We start from the raw sequence: 26,618 nt of genomic DNA, 5'->3' as shown, positions 1-26,618 counted from the left end.
AAAGCATATTTTGTTCTTGTAAAAGGCCCTTTTTCTCCCTTTTTTTTTTTGACTTAGCACATGCTTAGCATCTGTGCATGCACAATATGCACGTTACACTTAATACCAATTACAGGACTCACTATGGAGATAAAATAAGAGTTATTCACTAAAGAAATTAACCTATCAAGCAGCTGGAGTCTCACTGGTCATGGGGATAAATATCTAGCAGTGCTGAGGAAAATTCAAATGAACAATATTAATTTGGTGCTTATCCAGTTTTACACCATGCAGTCTCTATTTAAATGCCTGGAAGAAAAAACGCCACAGTTTAACAAATGGAAATGCAGAATGCTGTGGAAGTCGATGCTGCTGTTGACCTTTCTGGGTTAGTCCTGTTGGGACTTTCACTGTAAGAGCATCCCTCTGGAGACAGACACCTCCTCCAAACAAAAGGAGGCATTATCAAATACACAAGAGCCGCAACAAGTATCCAAAGGGATCACCACATGACACTGAGTGAATGTGACAAACTGGCCAAGGTCCCACCAGCAGCCTCTCCCAGACCTTCAGCTGCCTTTGAGACACTCACAGGACTGACACAATCTCACCATCACAGCACCAGACTATGATTTCACGCGTCACCTCCAGCACATCCCAAACCATTCTCTTCCACTGTAACAGAAAAGCTTATTTTGGCTTTTTTACATATCAAACAGTTGCTTGGAAAATGGAAGTGGGGTTTGGGGTTGCTCTACCGCCAGACTACATCCCCACTCAGGCTGAGAGATAACGCCAAAGGCACAGTGCAGAGAATACACAGCATTTGAATATCACATGTTCCCCTGCCTCCTCTCAGGTTACCTGAGATCCAAAAGGGATCTCCTGGAGATGAGCAGAAAACAGGGATGAACAGTAGAGGTGGTACAAACTCCATCACTGGGAGCCTTAAAGAAAAAAATAATTACACTATGCAAAGTCCTGGTGGGAAAACACATACTCAGTCCTTCCTTAGATTAGCCACCAGCCATGCTTGGTTCTAGTACTCATAATTTAGACTCCTAAGACAACAGGAGAGATGAGAAAAGAAAGATCAAACCAGCACACAGAATAAAACAGCTGTCTTGGCATTCACAACCAACCAGTGTCACTTTCTGGTAGCACAAGGGCCCAAAGTGAAGTAAACTCTGGTTTGAGGAGGTGAGAGTGCGCGCACTGCTCCATGCGAGGGTACGGGAGCTTCAGCCTTCCCAAAGCAGGGGAAGAAAATGCATTTTAAAAGACGTTCGGAGTACTGGAGGTGGAAACTGAAAGCTGAATGAATCATGCAGCAATGTAACATAAAGAAAGTGTGTGGATAAGGTATCTGGAGGAGAAAGAGGAAGGGATTGCTACACCAACGGCCAGGAGACTGATTAGAACAAAGAAAGAAGGTTTTATTTCAGTCTCCAACCCCATTAATTGACTGCATGAGCAGCCCAAGTGATGGCCATCCCTGGCTCCTGGCTGCGTTTGATCCCTGCTGAAGGGTGAAGAGCTTCGCCCTTCTTCATGGAGGCATCTTGGGATACATCTCACCCCCTCACCACACACAGCAATCAGGCATGTCCATACCTGCAGTCTGAGCCCGTGTTTTTGGCACTGCACAAATGTGGCGTAAGATCCAAATGCTGATCCCCTCGGCTAGCCGTGCAGCCAAGAGACACTGCCTTGCAATTTAGCCACTGCCTAGCAATACCAGGCCAGGGTTAACTCAGCGTGATACTTGTTAAACACATGCCCACAACAATAAACAAAGACACAGACAACATTCACTCACACACTAATTAGGCTTATTAGGGGAGGAAAAGCCAGAGAAATAGATTTACCAGGAAAAGATTCACTTATACATGCAAGGGATCAGAAGGCAGGATTGTTTGATGCGACAGCATTTCAATAGAAAGCATTCCAGGGAAAAAAAAACCAAAACAAAACAAGAAAACACCAAACACACCATCATTCAGATTTTTATTTTTTTTTTGTAACTCAGCTGAGAGTGCTGGCCCACGCAGCCTGAGGTGCAGCTACTCCTCACCTCTACTCCTCATCCAGACACAACCACTTTGTTAGATCCCATTCCGCAGCCCCATGGATTTACTTCAGGCTTGAGAAAAATATGAAGTAAAAGCCTAGTACCACATCAACTAATGGTTGTACTGCCAAAGCAGGTCACTGGATTAAGTCCATTCATGCCAACTACCAGAGAAATCTTTTCCCAAAACCAAGTTTTAGTCCTCCTGCTGTGTCCAGTTCTTTGTCTCTGACACTAGTGAGAAACAAAGGGTTACTATAAGTGAAAGACAGTATAGACAGAGGAATGTAACTCCTCACCCTTTTGAGCCACCACAGATAGCACCATTTTCTGCAATGCCTTATCACAATTAAAAATCCCAGTTTCTTAGTGGCACATCTTGCAATGCAAGGGAAAGGCTGCAAAAGTCACTGCTCTGGGCCCACAGTCTACTTTCTGAGCAACTGTAGCTTAAACCATTTCCCTAATCCCCCATCTTCCCAGCGTAAAAGCAGCCTCCCTGCTAAATAAGCAAACTGCTGTTTAGATGGCACAGAGACCTCCATGAACATCAACGCCATTAAGGATTAGACTGTTTCCCATTCATTAGTTCATGAAGCGCTGAAGCTACAAATGTGTTTAATGTTTGCTTTAATGAGATTATGGCAGCTTAAAAAAATATATATCTTTGACAAATAAAGAGTTGTTGCATTGAGGTTCATCCAGCTGCCTCCTACTTCTGTTATTCCGAGCTTAGAAAGTGCACCTAAACCAGGCACATGGATAACCCAACCCAGCTCTAGTGAGCCAAACCTCAAACCAAGGCAAGACAAATCTGCTGTAGGTCTGAAAAACACCCAGCTATGTTCACTGGGGTAGTCCTACTCAGGTTACACGGTGCAAATATACCTAGACTGCTTCCTATCCCTGTAGGAAAGTCACCAGGGTGTTAGGGATTCGTGTGCTCCACCCTACGGGAACAGCTCCCAGGCTGATGATTCTTCTGTTCACCACTTCTCAATGCCTGGCTGCCACCAGCGTAAGACCACAGCGTCGAGCTCCTCTCCGCTGCCGTGGTCTCCTTGCTAAGTGATTCTCTCATTGCAGCTCACACCCCAGAGCAGCAGCAGCGTGTGATTACTCACGCTCTGGAGCCTGACCCTGTTAGTACTGGAGTATCTCCTCGTGAGCAGCTGCGGCATGGGGAGGACTACAGAGTGATTCCCTCTTGACCTAACTGCAATTAAAATGTCATCGATATTAAACCATGACACACTCTGGAGAATATACAAATGAGATGACACAGGGCTACGGCCTGCAGCCCTGAGAGTCTGGCACTGAAATTCAGTAGGGCTGGGAACAGGTGGAACAAACGCCGTCTTGAAAAGGAGCCTGAATCAACTACAAAGCACTGGGACATTTTACATCCTTGAAACAACTTTTTGGTTTTCTCCTACAGACAGAAAAAGCATGGAACAAATATATCTGCTGACCACAGGGATTCTACAGCATGCAGTAACGTTCATTTTGTAGCAAGAAAAACCTGCTGAAAGTTGGTACAATAGCACTGGCTAAATCCTCTCGGAGCTTTAGGACTCAGCACTGGGAACTCAGTGATCAAAGCTTTACAAGCACAAATGATCAGGGCTTTGCAGAGATAAGTACAGCTCCAATTATTTCTCATTAGCTGAAGCTAAAGAGGATGAAGCTTACCAAGCTGTCCAGCCCTCCTCCCAGGAGGTCCACAGCACCCATCTGCATGGAGGACACTTGAGGAACATTCACTGGGGGTCCCAGGTCCAGGTTGAGAAGGTCACCCAGAAGGTCACCCTGCGATGGAATGACCTGTGGCTGCTCCAGGTTTGTAGTGGCCGTTGTGCCCACGGGGCTATCACCTGCATCAGTGCTGTGGGTGGGAGGAACAAGAAGCAGAAGAGAACCATTAGTCACCTTCTGTCTCCAGCTTCAGATTCGCAGCATGAGGAAACACATGAGGTGGCTCACGAGCAGAAGCCTGTTAAAAGCTTATCCTAGCAGCTGATCTGACCACTGCCACGTACAAAGTAGTGTGTTATGGCAAGTGGCTCTTCCACACAAGCTTTGAGCACAAAGACTTTCCAGGCATTGTGCGTGGTTTTCAGTTCAGAAAAGGGAATTCCACCCTGAGAATTATAGATCTCTCCAAAACAGTGAGCCGTGAGTACTACATGGACGACAGTAATGAAAACAATTATTTCTCAGCTCAGAAGAAACCTAGAGAGATGATTTTCAGCCCACTGGGCCTGGAGAACTACATGTAAACACGGGGGAGAAAAAAAGAAATCCGTATTTCCTCTGAGACCTAACGCTGATAAAACCCTTGAGCCCTCACTCTAACCAGTACACGCTCAACCCCTCCCCACAGGTCTGGATTATGCACCTTCTACTGACCAGCACCAAGCTCCACAACTCTTTTCTAATTAAAGATCTCAATCTAAAATTGATTGCTCCCTGCTAACTACTAGTCTAGAAATGCTCATTATACAGCTTCCAAAATTTCTCATCATATGCAGTCTGGCTACCTTTTATATTCTTGCCAGTGAGAGAGAGAGGGAAAAAAGAAAAAAAAAAAAAAAAAAAAAAAAAAGGCTGTAGCTCCTGGAGATCTCATTACAGTGTATTCCTTAAATCCAAAGACTCTAATATTAGAGATAACTTAAATTCTATTTTGTATCCTGTTGCCAGCAGTAATTGACAAAATGATTTCTAGCTCGTATTACTGGAGATGCAGCCAGGAGGTAACTGCACACAAATGCCACGGGAATTTGTGTCCTGACAAGGCGTTTAACACCGAGGCTCCTCTGTAGGGATTGCAGCTCCTGATTCGGAGTAGCCACGATTCTCTCCTTATCCTTATTCAGTCACGGAGGGGAAAGCTTTAGCAGCAGAGTATAAGCTGCTCCCAGCACCAGTGCCAAGAGCTGTACCATACGGAGTGCAGAATGAATTAGTTACCAGGCAGCGACAGAAAGGGTTGAAAGCTTCTCTGCGTTAAAAGCTTCAGACCCCTAATAGTATCAGTGTTAGTCGTCCTTTCTGCTTCTGCCTTCAGCCAGGCAACTTCTGAATATGCTGAACAAAACCAGTTTTGAAGAACAAGTGGTTACCGTGATCCACCCCAACCCGAGAGCGAGGAAGAACAGCATGGATGAGCAGAGGCACATTACAAGCCGGTAGTGCACACACTTGGTTCACTCTCAGTATGTAATCCCTTTAACACTACACCTCTTCAACACTTACTCATCCGTCTGATGGAGATAAAGCAATCCTTCAAGGCCTTGTGTAACTGCAGTTGCCCCAAAGCCCAGTAAGAAATTAGGAAAGGACAAAGCTAAGTCAGTTTGCATTAAAAAAACCAAACTGCAAGCCTTTCATTTCCTATATAGAATGGGCCACTTTAAACAGACTTGTATAAACAAATTTGCCTTTTCTTTAAAAGAAAAAAAAAATGAATAAAGACGTGGGTTATAAGAGGCAAAACAACTGATATAAGCTTTCTCCTGCAGCTGAGTTTGCCCATGTGAGTTGGAGATTTGGCCCTCCTAGGAGTTCAACCTCCAGCAGTTCCTAGATGTTGGGTATCACAAATGATGTACAGCCTGAACCAGAATAAAAAACTTCCTGCAGGCACTTGTGTGGGAATGGGGACTCCTGCCAGAGTCTAACCAGACTGCTCCTCTCCCAGGAGCCCTGTAAACATCTCCCCAAATTTCCCAGCTGCGTTATAGCTGAGCAGGGGTGGTGGGAGCCACCACATGAGGAAACATTGCCAAGCAATCGGGAGATTTCTCCCCCACCTTTAGGATTCATCTGCAGCTCTGTGACACTTGGGCTCACTGAAGAGGCAGGAACATCTCACCATCTGCGAGCTGTTCAATGGGTCTTCCCATCCGCTGAGAGCTGAAAGGAACTTGTCCTGCGCTGCTTTGAATTAAAATGAAATGAATCAAAACGCAATGCGGTCTATTCTGCCAACCACAACTAACTCCTCCTAGGTTTACACCCAGGAAAGCAGCTACTTCTGCTCATGTACTCAAGGCAATGCTCTTAACTCTCTTAAGCCACGTTAATTGTAAACATCTCCACACTTCCGTACTTCCACCTCTACCTCACTGTGCAATCTTAAGCTGATCTCTAGCAGACGGGTCAGCCACCAGAACAGTCATTACTGGAGTGCAGAAGTAATGAAGATAACCTCCTCACCTAGGTGGTTGGAGTTATCTTTCACCAGACACCCTTAACTTGCCTAGAACTGACAGATTTTCATGTATCTTTCCTTGCACATTCAGCATGAGAAAGAGGCAAACAAATTTCCTAGTAATCAGTAAAATCACACCAGACACACAAATTCAGGCTCCCCACAACCATGCACCTGCAGAGCTGCTCACTGTAATTCTCACGGCTTAAAGCGGCAATTTGGTATGCTGTGACATGGTACAAGGAGGCCTTGGCATCAGGCTGTAAGGTTTTGCTGTCCTTCTGCTAACAGTAAAGCAGAAAACCACAACCATGGGGCCTCTTTATGAGGCAAGCTCACATCCGAGAAGCCTGGTGTGCCATTAAGTAACATCGCTCTCTTTTAATTTGCCAAATAAAAACGCGGCGTGCTCTGCTGAGTGCCCTTCAGACCTCCCCCCGGCTCTGGCTTCCTCAGCTTGCCACTGCCGATTGAGGCCTGACGGTTTTATGTTAAAGTAACAGGTAATTTTGTAGTAAACACCACCAGGGCAATGTACAATACTGCTATAGGCAGAAAAGATTTGAGGTGAGCAGACTGAGCATGAGCTACGAGAGTCAAGCCACGTACACAGTATACGCAAGAAGCCAGTAAAAAAAAACCTTGCAAAAGCTGAATTCCTTGAGCTGACTAAAACTCCCTAAAGCCTTAGCTTCTGTAGTGACCTGAAATAGTGTACACAGAGGCTGGGAACACCGGAGACCAAAGCTACCCCCACCCCAGCTCATTTTGCTTTTGAGGCAAATCTTTGACTAGGAGAGGTAGCTGTGGAAACTGGCCACTGTTCTTCTTGTCCAACTGGTAGATTTGTGCTTGCTGGTCCTGGGTCAATGCAGCCAGGCTTAATTTCATAGACAGGGAAAAAACAACGCGGCTTCCCAAAGCTAGTCATTACAAAAATAGCTTTAGTTGCTATGAATAGCAGAGAAGTGGTGTCAGAAAATAGAAAAGGAGCAGCATCGCACACTGATTTATCAGTGCAACAGCAAAAAATAGCGCTCTAAATGTCACTTTGGGAATATTATTAAGAGGTAAGCCTGGATACTCTGCCTCCTGCTGTAAAGCACACTTTCATTTGTAATTAATACCATTAGTGCAAACACCACGGCTTACCTGAATGAGGAACCATGGGAACAGGCTCAACAGCAACACCATTACAGCCCAGGACTACAACTGTACTGCCTGCTTCTGCAGATCTAACCCATTTCCAGGACTGTGATCATGGAGAAGCACTAAAGCTCCAGACAATAAGCCAAACCATTTTCCCTCCATTGCCCAAAAGTTAGACAGAACCATCTCAGTCTGATCATCTTTAAAGCCCAAGTAGTTTTCAGTGATGGCGCTTAGATGGCTTTTACACTCTCCTTGCTTTACAGGCACTAAGTGAGAAAGGAAGTTTTACCAGTCCCTCCCCACTTCATATTCCAACAGCAAGAGATCCCTGTACTTGCCTGTTCCAGGAAACTGGTATTATTCTCACACACAAGGAATGCTCGTAAAGCCGCGCTGTTGCTGAAGCAAAAGCTCTTACAAAATCAAAGTAGCGTATCCTTCCAAAAGATGCTTGTTTTTACCACAAGCATCATCCTCCTGGAAGTGTGCCCTTGCACCAGTTATCCAAAGCTTCTGCTTTTGTATTCAGACTCTCATGTCAAGAGGGCTTATAGCCAGTGTCTTCTAAAAAATGTTACAGCTTCTCCTCACACAAGAGCTTTGATACTTCTTCTATCTTCTGACCCAGGAACTCAGAAACTACATACCAAAGATTAAATCTGACATCGAAATCTCCCCTTGAATGACCCGCAAGCCCCTACACAAGCAATAAAAAAACCCACTAGAGTATTACAAAAGATCCTTGCATCTTTTGGACTGTTTGCTAGAAAGAAAAAAACAATCCTGCCCTTTATCACCACAGTTACCTCAGCTTACCTTCCATGGTGAATTGGCAAGTGTTTGCGGTGGATGCCGTGGCTCCCCTCAACAAAGGCGTTGGGTGGTTTGTGGTACACGGAAGCCAGAGACCCAATATGGCAGATCAGCTCATCTAGCAGAGTCGGTTCAATCAGATCGGTCTCTTCAGAAATAAGTGGCTTTTCCGAGAGGACCACTTCTTTGGCAGTTACCGGATCCGTGGAAAGAAGGCGCCAGTAGATGTAGCCACGATCCCGCAGGTCTGGGTTGTCAGAATCCTAAGACAAAGCAATACATCACAGGTTTGAAGCTGACTAACGCCTGTAATCACTTAATATCTCTAGCAGTGATTCTGCTGGATTACAAAAACCCAACCATCCAGTAGCAACAGTCATGAACTTCAGAATGATGTTACAAACTGCTTGTTGTGATTAACATCCCAACTTTAAAAATGAGAACTGGTATTAATGTCTAGTTTCCTGCTCAGCTGGTCAAGGAGCAAAAAGCCCTGGATTTACATCCCACAATTGCCCCAACCCACAGAGTTATCCACTGCTTTCCAAACTCTCCTGCCACTTGATATAACAGTAAGTATTAGTAGAACTCCAAAACTGTGTAGACAGGAGAAAAGAACTTGAGTCAAAATGACTGCCACATACTAAGAGTAGACTTGCAATACTGCATATTGTAACAGAATGATCCAAGATTCCTGGAAATATGTGACTTATCCAAGGGCACTGCCGGACAAAAAGACACTGCAGAGCTACAAGATGGATCTTAATAAGTCATATTCTTCATACCAACAGAGATCTTATTTATCTTGCCTTTTAGTTATCTAATGAAGTATGGAAAGATGCTAATGATACACAGTTAGGATATTTCACCAGTTCTCCACCTATCAATAATACCCTTGTTTTACTGCAGATACTTCTGCCTCTGCATGAAGTGATAATTATTTCTCTCCTTTTCGAACAGCTCTGCCCAGACCAGCAAAGTGAGTGGTGATAGTTTGCAGGTAATATTCTAGGGAGGTGGTGTGGTTTTATGTTGCACTGCAGTATGTTTGAACTGTTCACGAAACGAGCTGGGATTTTGCACCCCCACATCAGCAGAATAACAGGGTAATTGTTTCTGAGGTTTTTTTCCCCACCATGAAATTCTGGTAACATACTGTACACCTCATTAGCCTTCCTCCTTGGCATTTCTTTTCTTCTTCTGTGATCTCACTCACACTGCTGCTGACCTGCCTCTCTGACCTGTGTCTCAAGACATTCTCAAGCGCACAGCAAAACCTCTATTTGTAGTGAGACTCGGCATGCTAAGCTCATTTTGCTCATAAGGACCTAGATACAATGTCTGGGTCAACTGATAGATTTTCACTGCAATGCTGTTTTTCAGTTTGATGGTGGAGTCGTGAACTCTTTACACCCTTCACCCTTAACAATTCCTACAAGAATCTCCACGTCCTGCCTGCAGCAGGCAGTTCCAAGATCAGGCACGGCTTCTGCAAAGGCAGACATGAAAGACCACATGTTCCTATCTACTTGCAGGCACAGACAGACTCAAGACTTGTTTCTTCCCCAGCAAATAAACAGACGTTAGACTTCAGTAAATCTACTGGAACAAGAGGCTCAGATCTTCCCTTTCCACCTTTCTCACACTTCTCCGCTCTCCAGGGTCTGCCTGCACTCCTGTGGTGCATACCGATGAACCCGTGCTAGCTTAGCTACCCACCCATCCCAGACAGACAACAGCAAAGGAGATGCAGAGGCTCTGTGCCATCCACTGGGATACGGGCTTCCCAGGGACCTTGATCGCTGCTACACATCTGTGTCCCTCCCATCCCCAGCTGCTTCATTGCTATTTTTACCAGAGTTGACTGGATTAAGCTGGCTCCTGCTACAATCACACCTGCAGTTTGCTGCGCAGACATACCCTAAGAGACACTCAAAGTGCAACAATACCTAAGCTCGGGAAAGAAACACACGTGTAATTACTCTCCCACTCAAGTGAAAAACAGTATCTCTACCTAGAAACCAGACCTTGAAGCATAAGGCTTTTTAGTGTTTTACAGCCAGTTATCCTACATTGACTTATTATTCATATAAAATACAAGAAGCCAGACTGAATCAACATTTGTGACAAACAGAGAAAAAACAGACACCTATTATATTCCTAGGGTGCCATTAAGTGTTTTGTGATTCAGCGCAGTGGGTTTTAACACTTAGTGCCTTTCTTCTGCTGGCTTAGACAAACGATACAGCATGCCCTTGGCCCACTCCTCTCTGAAGAGGAGCTGAGAGCCTGCCTACCAGCAGATTTTGAAGCAAGAAAAGCAGGCCACAGATTTCTTGCCACTGACCGATGCAACACCCCCAAAGAGATGAATAAAAGTCTTAAGTGTCAGTAAGTCCACAGCCATGACTTCTTGCAGCAAAAAGGACCAAAAAAGCCAGCTGATGATTGACTCTAGGTTTTCTGCTCAGAAACAATCGCAGCCCATTCAGAACAGCTGGGAGACTATTTTCATGACTTGACACAGCAGGTCTGGGGAAGAGTTGCTCTTTTTGGACTATGCCATCACACATTCACCCCAGTCATTACAGCCAGAGAGTGTAGGAGGATCAGCTGAGGCCTTATCCACTTCTGCCACCAGGACATCTCCACTTCTGTCCTCCAGAACTACAGCACTTCTGTCTGCCAGCTGAAGCCCAGCCTCACCTGCAGTGATCTGAGCTCATAACTCAGCAACTCATGCATAATAAATCCAGGATCTTAACTCACTGTTACAGCCTCCAGCAAAGCTGCCACATTGGGTGACAGCATACAAGTACAAAGGGAAAAAAAAAACCCAACCTCAGTTCTTTCTTTTTCATAGCACTGCTTAAGCTTCGTTGTTCACAAAGTCTTTTCCAGGCCCTTTCCCTCTGTCACAGCTCCAGATGTTTTAACTGCAAGCCACCTTCAAGGAGAAAGCATTTTGGTTTCTTCACAACTCTACCCTGCCCCTAACTTTTCATTTGGTTGGAGAATGGGGAAGGAATTAGGATGAAGAAAGAGCAGATACCAGATTGCACGGTAACAGGCACAGAGCAGCTCTTAGACGGACTCAAATTCCTTCTCTTTGGGAGGGAGGGGAACGTGCTTGAATCCTATCTACTGGCACAGCTGAAAGGCCTGGCAGATGGGAGACATCACACAGCAGGCCAACACAGTGTCTGGAGGGCCCTGGTTCACTGGGTGTCTTGGCTTACCTGCGTGGCCAGGCTGAGGACCTGCTGAACCAGCTCCTGCGTCTCAGAAGGCTTTTTTAAGAACAGCTTCACTATAGCAGTCAGTAGGGTGAGCTGCACCTAAGAGAAAGGAACGGAGTCGAGATGAGAAAGGTCATTCATGCCTTACCAACGTGTCCCAAGTCTCAAAATCCCTTACTGATATGAAACTCAAGTCCTTTATAACAGCATTATGCTATTCTTTGCCAGTGAAATCCAGTACAATAAAACTCAGACTCTTGCCTGTTGCAAAACACCTTTGCAGACAAGTCCCTGATAAGCACACTGAGATTTGCATCATACTTTTATGCATCTCATCACTATTCTGTATGTTCTGGTACCTAGTAGGGCTATTCCCCAAGAAGCATCCGACAGTTAGAAATTCCTCCTGCTCTGTCTGATCCTTTCAAGAAGAGAAGTTGGGAGATACAGAGAGACTGCAGACTCCCAGGAGTTTTATTTTAGCTAAATATTGAAGTTTTCATTGCAAGGTATTTTCTGACCACTGCAATAATATTTACCATCCATCTCATACACGCACACAGCATGAAACACTACAGAGAAAAGGCAAATCACAATTTTACCTGAGTACTTTCATCATGGAAGCCCTCCAAAAAACTCTCCAACAGCTCATCTGCATTGTCAATTCTTTCTGCATATTCGCCCACTATCCAGATCATGGCAGCTCTGGCATCTGGTTCATCCAGGGAATCCAGGTTCTCGCACAGGGTGGCAATGATGCTTTCATACCTGATTTGTCAGAGTACAGGAGGATTACTGGGGTGAATTCAACTTGTGTTACTCCATCTCAGCCCACATCATTCTGCAGAGAATCCTGTACTGAATTACAATGTCTTGCATTTTTATGCAACAAGCAGCATTTTCATTCAACTACAGGAGACACTCCTAGGGTTTTTCTTTTTCCAGGCTGAGCACTAAGATCTCACAGAGTCCTCAAGAGCTTTGCAGTTTCTTTAATCAGCAAGACCACCCAGATGTGGAATTCAAGAGAAAGCTGCCTCCCTCTCTGCTTTGCTAAATGGAACATTTGATCCAAGAGTTCAAACCCTGAGTCTGTATCAGATCCTGCAGCTTCACTGATATCTTCAGACTGGTAACTCTAAACTGGATATTACATTTCCCCAAAGGCTTTGCTGTAAGACAGACAATACCCCACGCTAATTATTTAGCTTCCCCTATTCCCATGTGTGGGATCCCTCTCATAAGCAAGCAATCCATCTTGTAGCTGACAGCAGAAATTGCCAGAGAGGCCTGCAGCTGTCCTATATTACTTTTTAGGTGATCATGAAGTCTCTGCTGAAAGACATTGCTGCTTTCTGTAGCTGAAGAGACAAAACCTTATTACACAAACAGCTTAAAAGAAACTGAGTACTGTCCAAGCCAGAGAGAATGTTCAATTGAGAAAGCCAGCAGCATTTTGTTCAGCACAATCTGGCTGGGATCTCAGACCATGAAAGCCATGAACTTTTATGATATCGTATATAAGGCTTCTAGAGGAGACGAGCAAAATCAGAAGCCTGATGCTGTAAACTTGGTCGAATTTTCCTTCTTGCATTCTCTACAGGAGCTTTACTAGCTTTTCATAGAGGCTTATATTCAGCATTAATATGGAGAAGTGGGGATGGAAAAGCTTTCAATTCAAACTAATAACGCGTCAGGCCAATACCTCATCTAGAGCCAACATCTGAATACTGCTGCACTAGGAGCTAGGATCAGAACGGACACTGCTTTTCAGAAAAGCAGCCACCTTTGCTTCAGAGCCCTAGTAAGTTATGCTGAGTGAGTTTTACATTGCTCTGTTGTGATGCTAGCAGACAAGGGCTGCCAAAAGCCTTATACTACTTTCACATACTTGTTGGGGTACTTGCGAAAGATGTCCCTGATGACAACGATGGCTTCCTGGACCACATAGTTGACCTTGGTCTGGATGAGGTCTAGCAGTGTGCTCACGCAGCGCTCCGCAGATTGCTAGAGAGAAAAACAGAACAATACAATTTAAATAAGCTGAAAAAACACTCTTTCCCAGCTCACAGCACACGCTGAGGAACAAGGCATGCATTCCCCTCCAGGGGGGAACAACAAAAGGATAACAGCTACCAACTCAACAGGCATGTCCAGAAAAAACCTACAGGTTGACAAGCGCATGTGTACTACAGTGGAGACACCAGCTGACTCCAGCTCCTGCAAAAAGTAACGGCTGAAGCAACCATGCCAATAGATAGCTGGATCACCACACAAGAGACCTTAAGAACGTTGCCTGCATTACTACTCATATCACCCTCTTGCCTGGTAGAAGTTGACACAGGCCACCAAATGAGCTCTCTTGGACTTGCCCAAGCTGTGGCAACCAGGGCTGGGAGAGTTTTGACAGGGACTTCTGGAAGGTGTCTGGGGAAGCTAGAAGGCAGGAGAAAACCACGCCGTCAATCACGCTGCAAAAACTTCAGTGGTTTTGGGGTGAGGTCACTAGCAGTATATGAAGATACAGCTATACATAGAAATCCAGCTGTTACTAATGCAGCTTTCACATTAATTAGTTCAAAATTCTCAGTCACAGGCACTGTAAGATAACAAAGATTGGACACTGGCATGCTCCAGGAACCAGAACTGGATTTAAAAGGCAAATATTTCAGGGACGTCTGTTCCCAAATAGCACAGTGAGGCAGGAGCAACCAACTCCAGCACTGAAGAGTCTCAAATAAGGACAGCGATTTGGCTATTAGCAGAGCACATATGAAGCCTCATTACACAGCTGGTGATTAATGTGAGAAGCAGACTGCTCACGACACTGCCTAGGCAGTCACCACCAGAACATTCACAAAACATTCTTGATCGAGACAAACATCGTAGGGCACAAACAATAGCAACGTAGGTGGATTTTTCAATTCAAGTGAGTTAATAGAGCACTTGAAGGCTGGGCAGGAGGAGGAATGAAATGGCATTTAAGTCACAGGAATCAGTTTTTTTGAGAATGGGCAGAAATCTCAAGGACAAACTTCAATGCTTGTAGAGCTGAACTTGGGACAATTAGAGATTAAAACCTCTTGGTGACTTCTTGCCCTCGTGACTCTAGCTGTGGTATTTTACAAACACAGCCTACAAGAGCAAACAGCCATAATGCTGATGTGTGGATCAGCTAAGAGATGAAACTACAAACCAGCATTTCCTCTGTTTTCGCAAACTGGCACTCAAGGCCATGAGACTCTCCCCTGAAATTCATACCAAACAAAACTATCCAATACGATTGGTATCAGAGTAAAGAGAGGTATCATATAAAATTATATGAGCTGTATCATATCATTTTATACGATACCTCTCCACGGCTTTACAGGTACTATGCCGCTATGAAGGCGGTGAAAAGGCAATCCGGCAGTGTCCTACTCTGATCTCTGTTCAAGAGATTCGAAGCCTGTGACCTGGAAGACTTCTCTTTCATGGAGACTGACCACGGCCCTGGCTCAAGGCAAACTGACATTGCTCACAGTGGGAACCCCACTCAAAGTCCCTACAAGCTAGATGCTTCAGAGCTTGCAGTTTCCCCTTTTACCAGTTTCTTAACAACTTTCACTAGATTTTTTAACAAGTGGCCTTACGGGGCACGTGGGGTAAAGCTGTCCTAAGTAACTCTACTCTCCAGAACCTACAGCACCAGTCACTGTTTGCAACAAGCAGTCCAGCCCTGTCAGAGCCTACAACTAGCAAAGCTATAAGATCTGAAGAATTAAAGGAAATGCAAATTAAATTTATTTTTCTTTTCTTTAGACACTTCGAAGCGTGATTTTTCCAGGAAGAGCACATCATCCACTTTGAAATATGCAGTATTGACTTTTAGCCTGAGTCCCTTGGAAAGTGAGCACATGCACAGTAGAGCAGTCCCTCTAACAAAACTGCCTGTAACAAAACACATCTCGGCTCACCCCATCCCTTGTAACACGTTGCTATTTGAAGGTAGACGTCCCTGGGGACTGCAGCACTCTACAAACTGATGAAAGAGTGCCCCAACCAGAACAGGTCTCAAGTTGGAGTGAGGAAGGACACCAACCAACGTCAAACTTGCTTTGTTTTTCTGCAGAAACCAAATGAAAGCCCGCAAGATTTCTGAAGTAGTACATATCATGCTCACAGCCATAAGGCTCAGAGATTTCTCAGAGCTGGGGTGCTGGCAGAATCTCCTGGAACCGAGACAAATCCCCCTCTAATATGGTTCCTTCTGCTTTTCCTTTGCTCCAGAAGGACCACTATTCCTACTACATACACTTCATTTCCTTTTCCCATAGGAGTGGTGCTTTGTTTCCTTACAATCAAAGCATCAGATGACTTCATCTAGTTCTGTAAATGCAAATGGATGCACAAGCCAGATACCTTCACCTCAGGCTGTCAAGCCTAGCTATACCACACGGTTTGCTGTAGACTTACTTAGGCTAACTCTGAGTCTCTCTCATCTATCCATGCAAAATGATTTTGTCCTGACATCCTCCAACCAATATGGTTACTTAAGCCTGTGCAAAATCCATCAGCCTTGCTTTCAGCATGGGTATTACTTACATTTCTAAAACGAGCACTACTTCTGTCGCTAGCACCATGCAAGGCTGTGCACCAAAGGTAATGCTCCATGGTGCACATCACAGCAGACAAATTTATTTACTGTCTTACTCTTCTAGGAGAGACAATTAAACAAAAGGTAGGACCCTTGAAGGCAGAGCTGAAGTTTCCTGTGAATAATCATTAATCAACAGCTCCTGCTGGCTATGCCCTATGTCAAAAAGCAGATTTCTAAGCCTTAGGAACTTGGACACTGATGGCTGAGCAAATTCTCTTCCATTAGTCATAACTCACAGTGCAAACAGCCTCTAGTAAACACAGATGCACTGGGGACAGAGATTAACCTAGAGATGAGAAGACTGTAATGAGTTGTTCTATATTTGCCCTCTTTAAATCTGGCTCTTGTCAGGAGTAAACAGATCTCATCTTTAGCACCAGTATCTTCAAAGGAGCATTGCTAAAAGTCAAGGTTAGCACTACTTATTGAGACACACACAATTACACAGCGAGAGGGTCACTGCAGATTTGCTGGGACAGTATTATTAGTCCTTTGCATATCGAGTGTGACTATCATGATATCAAGGATGGGAAGAAACAGTGTAGGGGATGAGGGCAGGAAAGGATAAAAACTTCTAAAAACATCTTGATACTGCAGGAATACATCACCTTTTATGCGAAACTAGGACAGACACACGGCCAAGTCCTAGTGAGAAAGTACCTACTGAAAACTAAAGCAAACTCCCACTCCCCAGCACAAGCACCGCTACAAGAAGGGCTGCATCAGCTTTGTACTCCTCAGTAGCCCTCAGTAGTTCTTCCACACTCGAGATTATTTTCTACTGTCACTGCTGTGGCTCCATCCAGACAGCCTCCCACCTGCAGGCAGCAGGGAAGGAGCACTCCAGTATTTTGAACTGCAGACATGAAATAGAGGCAGCAATCACCTGCTCTACTTGTTCCCGCTTAAAAGAAAGCCCACTGCAGTGATAAACCTTGAAGAGCTGAAGGGAGGAAGAGAAGGTTGCATGGGCAGTTGATTCTCCCAAAAGGACAGAACTTGCTGTCACAGACTTAAAGTAGTTTAGCTGGAACAAGGGAAACCTGGGCACTTACACTGTACTCACCCAGGCATGATTAGGTTTTTATTTAAATCTGCTGTCAGGCAATGCCCACGGGAACACAGTTTAGCAAAAGCTAAATGAGCTCAGCTGAAATTAGAGCACTTATGTGACATTTTGCACTCCGTTATCAGCTTACTGAAAAGTACCAACACCACAGCATAAGCCTTCGCTCTCTTCACAGGCTTTCTGAGCTCCTGTCATTCATTTACAGGGAAATTAACAGGGACATCACAAAAAAAAAAAAATTACGAGTATTTTGGTGGATGTTCAACCAGCAGAGGACATTACAAACTGTTGTTTTGGATCACTGCAGAGGTTCTTGGGAACTTATTTGCATAAGCATCTAGGCTAAAGGGAGCACACTCCAAATGAAGCTACAAGCTATACGGACCTTTAACGCTACATAAGCGGAGACGGTCGCTGTATGTTTGTGCAAATTGCACTTAAGTGTGCCAGATCTCTGTAATTCTATGCATGTGTTCTATTTAGCTGAAACAAGGGGGACAAAACATTTCATAATACTGTGTTCCTTTGTGCAATCTCTTCTCCTTCCTCCTTCGAAAAGCCAGGGCACAGCTATTAAAGGAGGTCCTCGTGGGTAAGTGGTCATGGTTCCACTGAAGCCAGTACAGTAAAATATTGCAAAGATGATTTAGCTGCCTTGCTCTGCCTGCAAGCTGAGGTCTGAAAGGTGCACGCTATCCTACTGTGATGTGAGTTCCAGCTGAGTATAAGTCCTACTGTTCAGCTAGGGCTTTGCCTGTGAGCATAATGTATTCAGGTCACTTGATTGCCAACACAGAAGCAAAGAAAATTTGTGTAATGTGGGAACAAGATGATGAAGCTCATCATTGTTTTGAAGACAGAGTGCCACAGAAAACCTCAAGTTTCAGATACTTGCCTCAACCTTGATGGCACAGCGCCCAATTGCTCGGACAGCTTTGCGCACAAAGTCAACGTCCACCTCGGTAGCGTATTCCTTGAGCTCTGCCAGGACCTGCAGAGAAAATGCACCAGCGTGAGTCCCTGAGGTCATACAGAGAGAACATCCCACTCTCACAAGGGATGCTACTTGTGTACCAAAACATGAGCAGGACGTATTCTTCCCCAGCTTGCCACACACATTCAAAGCTAACACAGTGAAACTCTGCAGTCAGTCTCTCTCTGAAATCCTCTGGCTTGGGTTAGGCAGTAAGTCTCGGTTTCAGCTGGAGTATGGTTTATCGTACTTGTTGTTCTATATTGACTGTACGCAAAGCTCTCAGCAACAACCATTTTGATCTCTCCTTTCCTGTGCTGAGATGAACCTCTGGATCCCCACTAGATCCAAAAAAAAGGAGGCAGAGGAGATCTGAGGACATCCTGGAACACCTATACAGAGATTAATAACAGTGTGATATCTTTCTCCCTCTAAAGAGTAAGATTTACTATTTTGTCTCAGTTTTTTTTGCTAATGGAAACTGAACAAGGGCTTAAACCAGGACTTGCTGGTATCTTACAGACCACTAAAAAGCTACTTTATCTTAAACAAATCACTTAGCTTAGAAAAAGTGATTTAAAAAAAAAGATCCTACACAATTTATATTCCTTCAAAATCTCACTTGTTTCAGTTTTGTATGTCAAACATGACATCACGGATTTCATCATGATGTCACAAATAGATTGCAAGGGAGAGGTGAACAGCACAAAGCAAGATAGTTGTTTGAAAAAAAAGAAGTCTCTAGCCGAGGCCAATTGCTCAGAACAAAGACAAGATAAAGAAGCCTTGAAGGGCAGACTGCAGACAAATAAATCTGCAAGGAGTAGACAGGAAATCTGTGTTTTGAAGTTTTATTATTTCCTTGGATGATCTATGTTGCACAATACTTAAAGCACCTGGCTTTAGTAGCTTATGCTTTTCAAATATTGCCTGAGTCCAGGAGCCTTGGATACAACTAGTCTGCTGCCTTGGTCTAGAATGGGCACAGAGATGAAGAGTCTCAACAAGCTGCACAGGGAGAACGTGAGTAGAAGCCTGTTCTCCTCAGGTCTCATTTCAGGGCATACTTCTGCCAAAGCCTGGGTTGGTTTTAGGAACAGGTTCTCTTTAGAACCAGGAAGAAATTTATTTGTTTGTCTGCAGATCCCACTGCCAGACTCTGCCCTCCAGACACCACTGTTTTTCATCCAAACAACCCGCATTATCTAAACATTATGCATTAAAATTGGTATGGAGCCTACCAAGAGTAAATAGAAAATTCTGAATACATTCTCATGGAAACTGATTTTTAAAATGTCTTCCATGTCCCCAGCACAAAAGGGCCGTGAATTACCTTGCTCTGTTACAAAAAAAAAAACAGGAGAGAGTCGAAGAGAACCGCTTAAAAATGTCACATTAAATGAAACTGCTCTGTGACAATTAGGATAGGACAATAATAGCGCTAACCAGAGGCATTAATCATTCTGCATTAATGTCAGGCCTTGTGGCCAGAGTTGCACTTGAGAATGCTTCCTTTAAGAAAAGAATTTGGATTAAAACAACATCAAATCCAAGGAGAACCTACACTGTAAAGCAGTCTCAATTCGCTTTAGCTTTGTGCCATTTCCACTCTGGAAGCAAGTTAAGCAAAATAAAGGTTATTTTAGCTCTGAAGAGTGCCTGTGCAAGGGTTTAACAACTTAACTAATACACTTGAAATTCACACCTCAGTAATGTTTGGCCTTTCTGAACGCCTCAGTTGCAAGCACACCTCTCTCACTCGAAACAAGCCTGTCATTCCAGCCTCAGCACTAGCAGTGACTCATTTGACAGGAGACATCAGCTCTCCTCCTGGAACTGCAATCTGTAACACAAGATCTACCTAAAAGGTCACGATGCAAGACATACCATGTGATTAACATGTAAGCTATGGAAGAAACTCCAACATCTCCCAGTAAGTAGCTGCAAAGAGCACTATACCAGGGACAGTGATGCCTAAAAGCCATGACAACGCTACCAGTAGCTGCATACATCCTCATGCAAGGACCACGAGAGGGTTCTCCATCCCCACAACACATGCAGGACACATCAGAACTGGCCCAGCAAACCTGCGCAATGTTTGCTTGAGAAGCAAGGCGGATCATGATGTCTAGTTTCTCCAGTTTGACATAGATGGGGTCGTTGTACTTCACAAAGAACACCTTGATTTCCTGCTTCAAGATTTCAGGCCTGGAGGGAAAATAAACAGTTGTTCACTCAAGACTGGTAAAAACAATGGGGTCTATCCTAACAAAAGGTAGGTTTTGTTTAGAAATCTACCCCAACATTCACTGAGACATAGAATGGTGTCACTTTGTCACCAGGACACGCAAATGAACATATGAGAACAACAATTTGAAGGAAGTTAGAAGGCTAGAGAAAAAGATTATTTAAACACAAAATGCAGAACTCAGGTCTCTCTAATTGTGCCTACATCTCTACCTCCTCCATTTGAACTGCTGAGCCAACCACTGCAGACAGTCAGTGAAAGTCAATGTTTTCAGTGAAAGAAAAACATCCTTACGTCAATGCAAAACCCACCTACAAACTCATCTTCTGCTTTCACTTGCAAGATGTCAGTCCACAGTAGCTCTGCCCTGAACACAATCCCAAAGTGCTATCCAACCTATACCTCTTTCCAGCAAGGAACAACAGTATTTAAACATGCACGTGGGAGTAAACTGGTGAAAAAACCAACCCATTGTACATCAGTATGTCTCCAGCCTGGTTCTTCTGTGCTGAAGAGAACAGCACAGGCACAGTGAGTTTCTACAGGTCGCTATGAACTGTACAGTTACACTTTCCTTATTTACAATCTGATTTATAGTCTAACGAGAGGGCAGTTCTTACTGCTTTTAAAAAGGCAGTGAAGGGAAAGGCAGGTAGAGAATACTGTATGCTACTCGTATCACAAGTATGCTGTAAAGAAAACTAATTCAGGCTGCTAGAGTCAGGACATCGTTTAATCCCTTTCTCAAGGGATCTGAACCTGGATTAAATGAAGATCTGTACATGGGGAAATATCTGAAGGTCTGAGATAACCAGATGCCCTTCAAGAACGCAAGAATAACACTCCCCTAAGGCTTTACCTTTTCTGCACAATCAAGTTGATGTTCCTCAGGGCAACGTATTGAACTTCGGGCTCTCCAGACAGCAGGGTCACCAGCGGAGGGGCAAGTTTCTTCAGCAACATGTTGTAATAGTCAGAGTCCTTGGGAAGAAGTTCCAGGAATTTCATCAAGACTTTCACTGCTGACAGCACCACTGCTGAGTTGGCGTGAGACAGCCGAGGGGTCACCCGCTCACAAATACTGGAGACAGAGAAGTAAGAAAGGGTTCGCATTTATTTCAGAATGTCAAATACTTCAGGCCTTATCTGAATTTAGGAGACCATATGTGGGGGAAAACAGCTTCTTCAGACTCTTCTTTGATTTGGTTTTGTTCACAAAGAACAGGCAAAGCCCTGTTTTCCTGAACACAGCAGGAAGCAAACAAAAATTACTTTTCTCACAGCTTCAAGTTTCTCTCCTGCCACAGTCGGCTCAGGAACTTCTCCAGCTCTCAGCCCCAGTGCATGTTCAGTTATTAGTGCTTTCTGCCTTTCCCTGGTGGTATGCTCTATATCTATGATCTTGTCTGTCACTTACAAACACAACTTTAACAAAACAGCTATCAGAAAAAACACTTTAGCCCCCATATAATAATTTGGAGGTGATACATGCTTCTGGCTCGCTTGGGGGGTTGCTGCCACTTCAATCATTTGTTTCCGCAAAAGCAGGTTTTTGGTACTCCGAAAATACAGGGAGAGAATGACCTAAATACCCTCCCAAGTCTCAGCTTCACCACTTGCCTCAGTGGATCCTATAATCAACAGCATCCTAAACAATCCATCCCAAGCGGAAAGGAAGTCTGGGTTCATATGGTCTTTCTTATAGCATCTGCCAAGCTTCTTCCCACCCCCTCCTGCATATTGGTAACCCAGAACAATCTTACTCCCATCTGTGCCTCAAAGTTTCTTTCCCTGAAAGATTTGCTTTCAGCCACCCTGGAAGGGAAGCTGCACGGCTAAATGAAGAGCGGAGGAGTTTAAGTCAGAGCTGGGGGCAGTCCCCAGCTGCCTCTGCCCAAGGTCATCCGGCGTGCCAAAGCCGCTTCGTCTCTCTGTGCCTCAGTTTCTCCATGCACAGGGGTAATGACACCAGCGCTGCTGTAAAGGAGACCGCTATGTAAAACTAGGTGCTGTCGCTCTCCTATTTGAAATAAGGCAGGCTCCAAGAGTCAAACTCCACGCAAAGGAATAAAATTAGTTACTGCCCATCCAGTTTTATACACCACTCTTCAGAGGAACTATGGATGACGAACTCGGACACGTTCATAGTTGTTCAAACCAGCGGTCCCTTTCTGACAAAGCTAGGATAATACTGGCCTGCCACTCCGGAGATCTCTGCAGGTTTCTAGCACTCATTAATAGCTGTTTCTGGCACAGGAACAGAACACAAGGGAGAGGGAAGTGGAAAAAAAAAAAAAAAAATCAGCAAGACTACTGGCAAGCTTTTTAAAAAAGTGGATTATCTGTTGCGCCTCAAAAAAGAGTCACTGAAGAAACCCATCAAATCCAAAAAGGCCTGCCTAGGATACTGCACGTGGGCTTGTGCCCCTTCCTCCTCCTCCCCCCTCACCCCACATTATTTACATGAAACAGATGAAGTCTGAGAATTCCCCCGTTCCAAGTAATTTTCCTTGCCGGTTCCTTGTTCTCTTGGGTACAGAATCTGACTTTTTGATTCTGGACACAGATCAGGAGGAGGATTAAACTGCATGAATTAACACCCCACTACCTAAACCCTAAGGTCTTTGTACTTAGCTTTTGTCACTGCAGCTAAAGCTAAAAGGACAACAGTGGATTTGGAGTGATAAGAAAAATAACTTCTTACCTTTATTTTCAGTTCTATCATACCACAGACTAGTTTTTAGTTGGAAAAAGAAATATTCCATTCTCAGACCTGCAGTACTTTGGAAGCCCACAAATCTGTAAGGGCTTCCTGCCTCTCAAAGTACCAAAACCAGATTTGAAAGCTCTGCTTTAAAACAGAATATCCTCCCAACAGTGCTTCCAGATGGGTCAGCCACTGTTATGGGTTTGGTCTTGGGCTGATCACTTCTCAGTAGTGCCAGTTCCCATAGGAAGTATCCTTTTAAATGGAAAAAAAAAGTTTAGAAAAAGCTAACGATAAACAGAGAAAGCAGTTCTAAAAAGGGAAGGGGCAGGTTTCCAGCATCAGACCAAACTACCTTTTAAACCTCTTGCTTCAAGTCTTATCTGTGCTGTTACAGACTTGGACAGAGAACCCTGTTATTACAAGCCCTTTTCAGAATTGCAATGCTGCAAGTGCCCTGCTACCAAATAACCCCAAGCGGTCTGTGCAAAGAACAGGAACAACCATACCTCTGAGCTTCGCGATCATCCTTGGGGTTGTAGTTGGACAGACAGTCCAGGATGAAGATCTGGCCCCACTCCGTGCACTCATTTAAAGCTGTCAGCAGCTTGTTAATGTTCTGAGGGTTCAAATCCAGCAGGTTGCTGTTGGGATGCGATTCGCTGATTTCCGACAAGGCAGCCACAGCGTTCGCTACCACCTGGGAAAAGAGAAGAGGTGTTCTTTGCTAGCATGCCGTCAGTGGCTTGGCAGGGATTAACTTGGGTTTAGCATGGGATACACATGGGAAAGAAACACGGAGACCCCGGGGTGTGCTATCAGCTGCTCAGCAGCCGCCATCATGTCAGTCATTGGAGCCTTCAGGGACACAGGACAGCCTTGCAAACTACCTGGAGAGCCCAAAGCTTGACGGTAACCTCGCTCTTTGCCAAAACGTGAAGGAGGAGGTGAAAGAATAGCAGCACAGCAGGAGGGGGCTGCCAACACACAGGAAACATGAAAAGCCAGCATGGGTGCAAAGAGCATTTAGATAGAGAAATTACAACTTGAAAGTATTTTTCTTGAAGATAAACAAAAGTTAGTCACCTCTGGACAGAATGGGGACCTGGGACCAGGACCTCACAAGAGGCTTCACTCTGGAGGGAGCTAGAGATGGCGTCAGAGCACATCTGCACGGAACAAGAACATCTCACCTTCCCGCAGGCTCCAGCCTTCCACACTGGCTTGCTTCAAGTAGTAATCTCCTCACACTTCCCGGAGATGCTCAACTGATGTAGTCAAGGGCTCAAAACCTTTAATTGCTCTACTTATTCAGGAATGGCTGCCTCTTGCCTAATTTTCCCTTGGCAGCCCTGTGGCACAGTGCCTAATGCGATCCGAGAAATGAGAACCACCATCTCCTCGGTAAGAGATGTCAGGTGCCAGGCAGCCTTCAGTTCCGTAGCAATTCCATCAGGTCACCCAGTTTGAAAGCAAACACACCACTTCCCTAAAATGGACACCTCCTGCTCAATTTTTAACACATATTTCAAACAGTCTCCATAGCACCCATTTATCTGCTCTACGGAGTCCCCTTAAAGCAAGCACTCCAGCACAACTCACCACCGAAAATATTCTTGCCACACTTAAGACTATATAAGGTCTTCCCTGCTCTAAGCGCGGATGAAAGGAAGCACAGAGAGGAGGTCCAGGGCCCGGCTTGACAAGAGCAAGAAGTGGGAGTGCAACACAAATTTCTAATTCTCGGTTTCATACCCAGATTCAACAGTTATTTTAACAGATGCCATGCGAAGATTTTTAAAATAGAAGAGTTGCAGAATATATAGACAAAAATAGACAATTTGCAGATGAGACAAAAGTCTTTTATTTGTTTAACTAACTAGAAAAGGGATTTAAGTCTGAGTTTGACTGATACACCCCCAAAAGGCATTTTCAGGATATTTTACAATGTATATCACATCCAGCCCAACTCACAATTCATACCTGCTAAAATGAAAAATTATGGCATTATTTTTTATGGGATTAAGGCACAGAAACATCTTATCTAAAGTAGTCTGATTCTCTGGATGACTAAAGATGCTTTTGATGCAGTACACTGAAAACAAGAACAGCATGACCAGAAAATTCTCTGCATTGTTCCCATCACTGGAATATATTGGTTTAATGACAAGCAAAGTCATTGCACAAGCACAGTGATGTTGATTGTTTTGCATTTCACACCTAGAGGTTAGAGACAGGATTTTGATCCAAGATTTTATGAATTTCATTAGTTGAATGAGCCTTCTGTCACCAAAATCATTAGCAATCAGAACTGCTGTCTTCTTGTACCCTTTTAATGAGTAACTTGTTAAGATATGCTGCTTATTCTTCAATTTGCCTAATTCCTGAATGGTTAATGTGACACTGAAATAAAGGGCAGTTTTAATTTCATTATATTTTGAGGTTTACAAGTGAAGACAAATCATAAAAGCAATGGAAAAATTCAAAACCACTATGAAAAAGCACTTATAAAATGAAATGAGGACTCTGGAAAAAAATTTGAAGTAATAAAATAGTGACAGAGCCAAAGCACGGCAGCGAGGTACCTGTCAGTCGTACTGAGGAACATGGCTGAGCTTTAGCAAATGCACTCAACTGCCAGGCACCACCTTTGCTGCAGTAATTGGGCCATGAGGATATCCTAGACCCCGGGGCAAGCACAAGTCAAAGCAGCTGTATTTAAGTTTCCTTCCTTGCAGAATAAGTGAAGTCTATCACTTTGAGTTTGCCACAGGCAAAGGATGCACAGAATGCTCTTACCGTGGGCTGCCTGGTACACAGCAGCTCCAGTCCAGAGACCCCGCTGTGAACGAGGTCTCGCTTTTAGGGTCTTTTTGGGCTCTTTTCCGGAACAAGCACGGCAGCACAAATGCAAGTGTCCAAATCAAAGCCGAGGATGGGACACTACATGGCAACCCACCAGACGTCAGATTGAAAGCATCCATGAGAAAGTGTCAGATGGCAAGATGCACTTAGGAGTATGGGCTGTGGTCTCCTTGGGTGTTACCAAAAAAATGACTGGAAGGGGCTTTGAACCATTTGGTGGCAGCTCAGTTCTGCCACGTGGGCTGGGATCTACAACCTTATAGTCCACAATTATAGCTGGTCCTCACCTTCTACCTTAGCAGAACAGTGCTGCTTGCAACTCGGTGGCAAGATGATAAATGAAGCAAAAGGGGATAAGGGATGGGAAAGATCTTCAAACTTTAAGCAACATTTATTAGGAAAAAATACTTGTTGGCGATTCGCACTGAACATATTGATATATTACGGTATGCCAACAAAAATAATTAGCATCTTCAAGGCTTTTTACACAGCTGCAGCACAGTTGAAATGAAAACAGATTTCAGGAACCAGTCCAACATAAACACTGGTTCAAGTATGCACGCTCACCTCTCTTCATTGGCACTGCCATTGGCTTCGTTACGAGACAGGAACACAGAGCAACACAAGCCGGCACTGCATGGTTTCAT

At 44.4% G+C, this 26,618-nt stretch overlaps 1 protein-coding gene across 1 annotated transcript in view; it reads right to left on the bottom strand.

Annotated features, from left to right (window-relative positions):
• AP2B1 (adaptor related protein complex 2 subunit beta 1) overlaps positions 1–26,618 on the bottom strand; it is a 79,484-nt gene that overhangs the window by 33,531 nt on the left and 19,335 nt on the right. Inside the window, exons 6-14 of the mRNA XM_086762884.1 lie at positions 23,616–23,806; positions 21,259–21,480; positions 20,239–20,359; positions 18,074–18,169; positions 13,362–13,477; positions 12,073–12,238; positions 11,471–11,569; positions 8,235–8,494; positions 3,743–3,935 (exon numbers count right to left, since the gene is read on the bottom strand). Of these exons, the coding sequence (XP_086619010.1) occupies positions 3,743–3,935; positions 8,235–8,494; positions 11,471–11,569; positions 12,073–12,238; positions 13,362–13,477; positions 18,074–18,169; positions 20,239–20,359; positions 21,259–21,480; positions 23,616–23,806 (1,464 nt within the window). The remainder of the gene's footprint in view (positions 1–3,742; positions 3,936–8,234; positions 8,495–11,470; positions 11,570–12,072; positions 12,239–13,361; positions 13,478–18,073; positions 18,170–20,238; positions 20,360–21,258; positions 21,481–23,615; positions 23,807–26,618) is intronic.

Source organism: Chlamydotis macqueenii, chromosome 19, assembly GCF_036417535.1.
Source record: "Chlamydotis macqueenii isolate bChlMac1 chromosome 19, bChlMac1.mat, whole genome shotgun sequence".
NCBI lineage: Eukaryota > Metazoa > Chordata > Aves > Otidiformes > Otididae > Chlamydotis > Chlamydotis macqueenii.
This window is presented reverse-complemented; position numbering and strand designations above follow the sequence as displayed.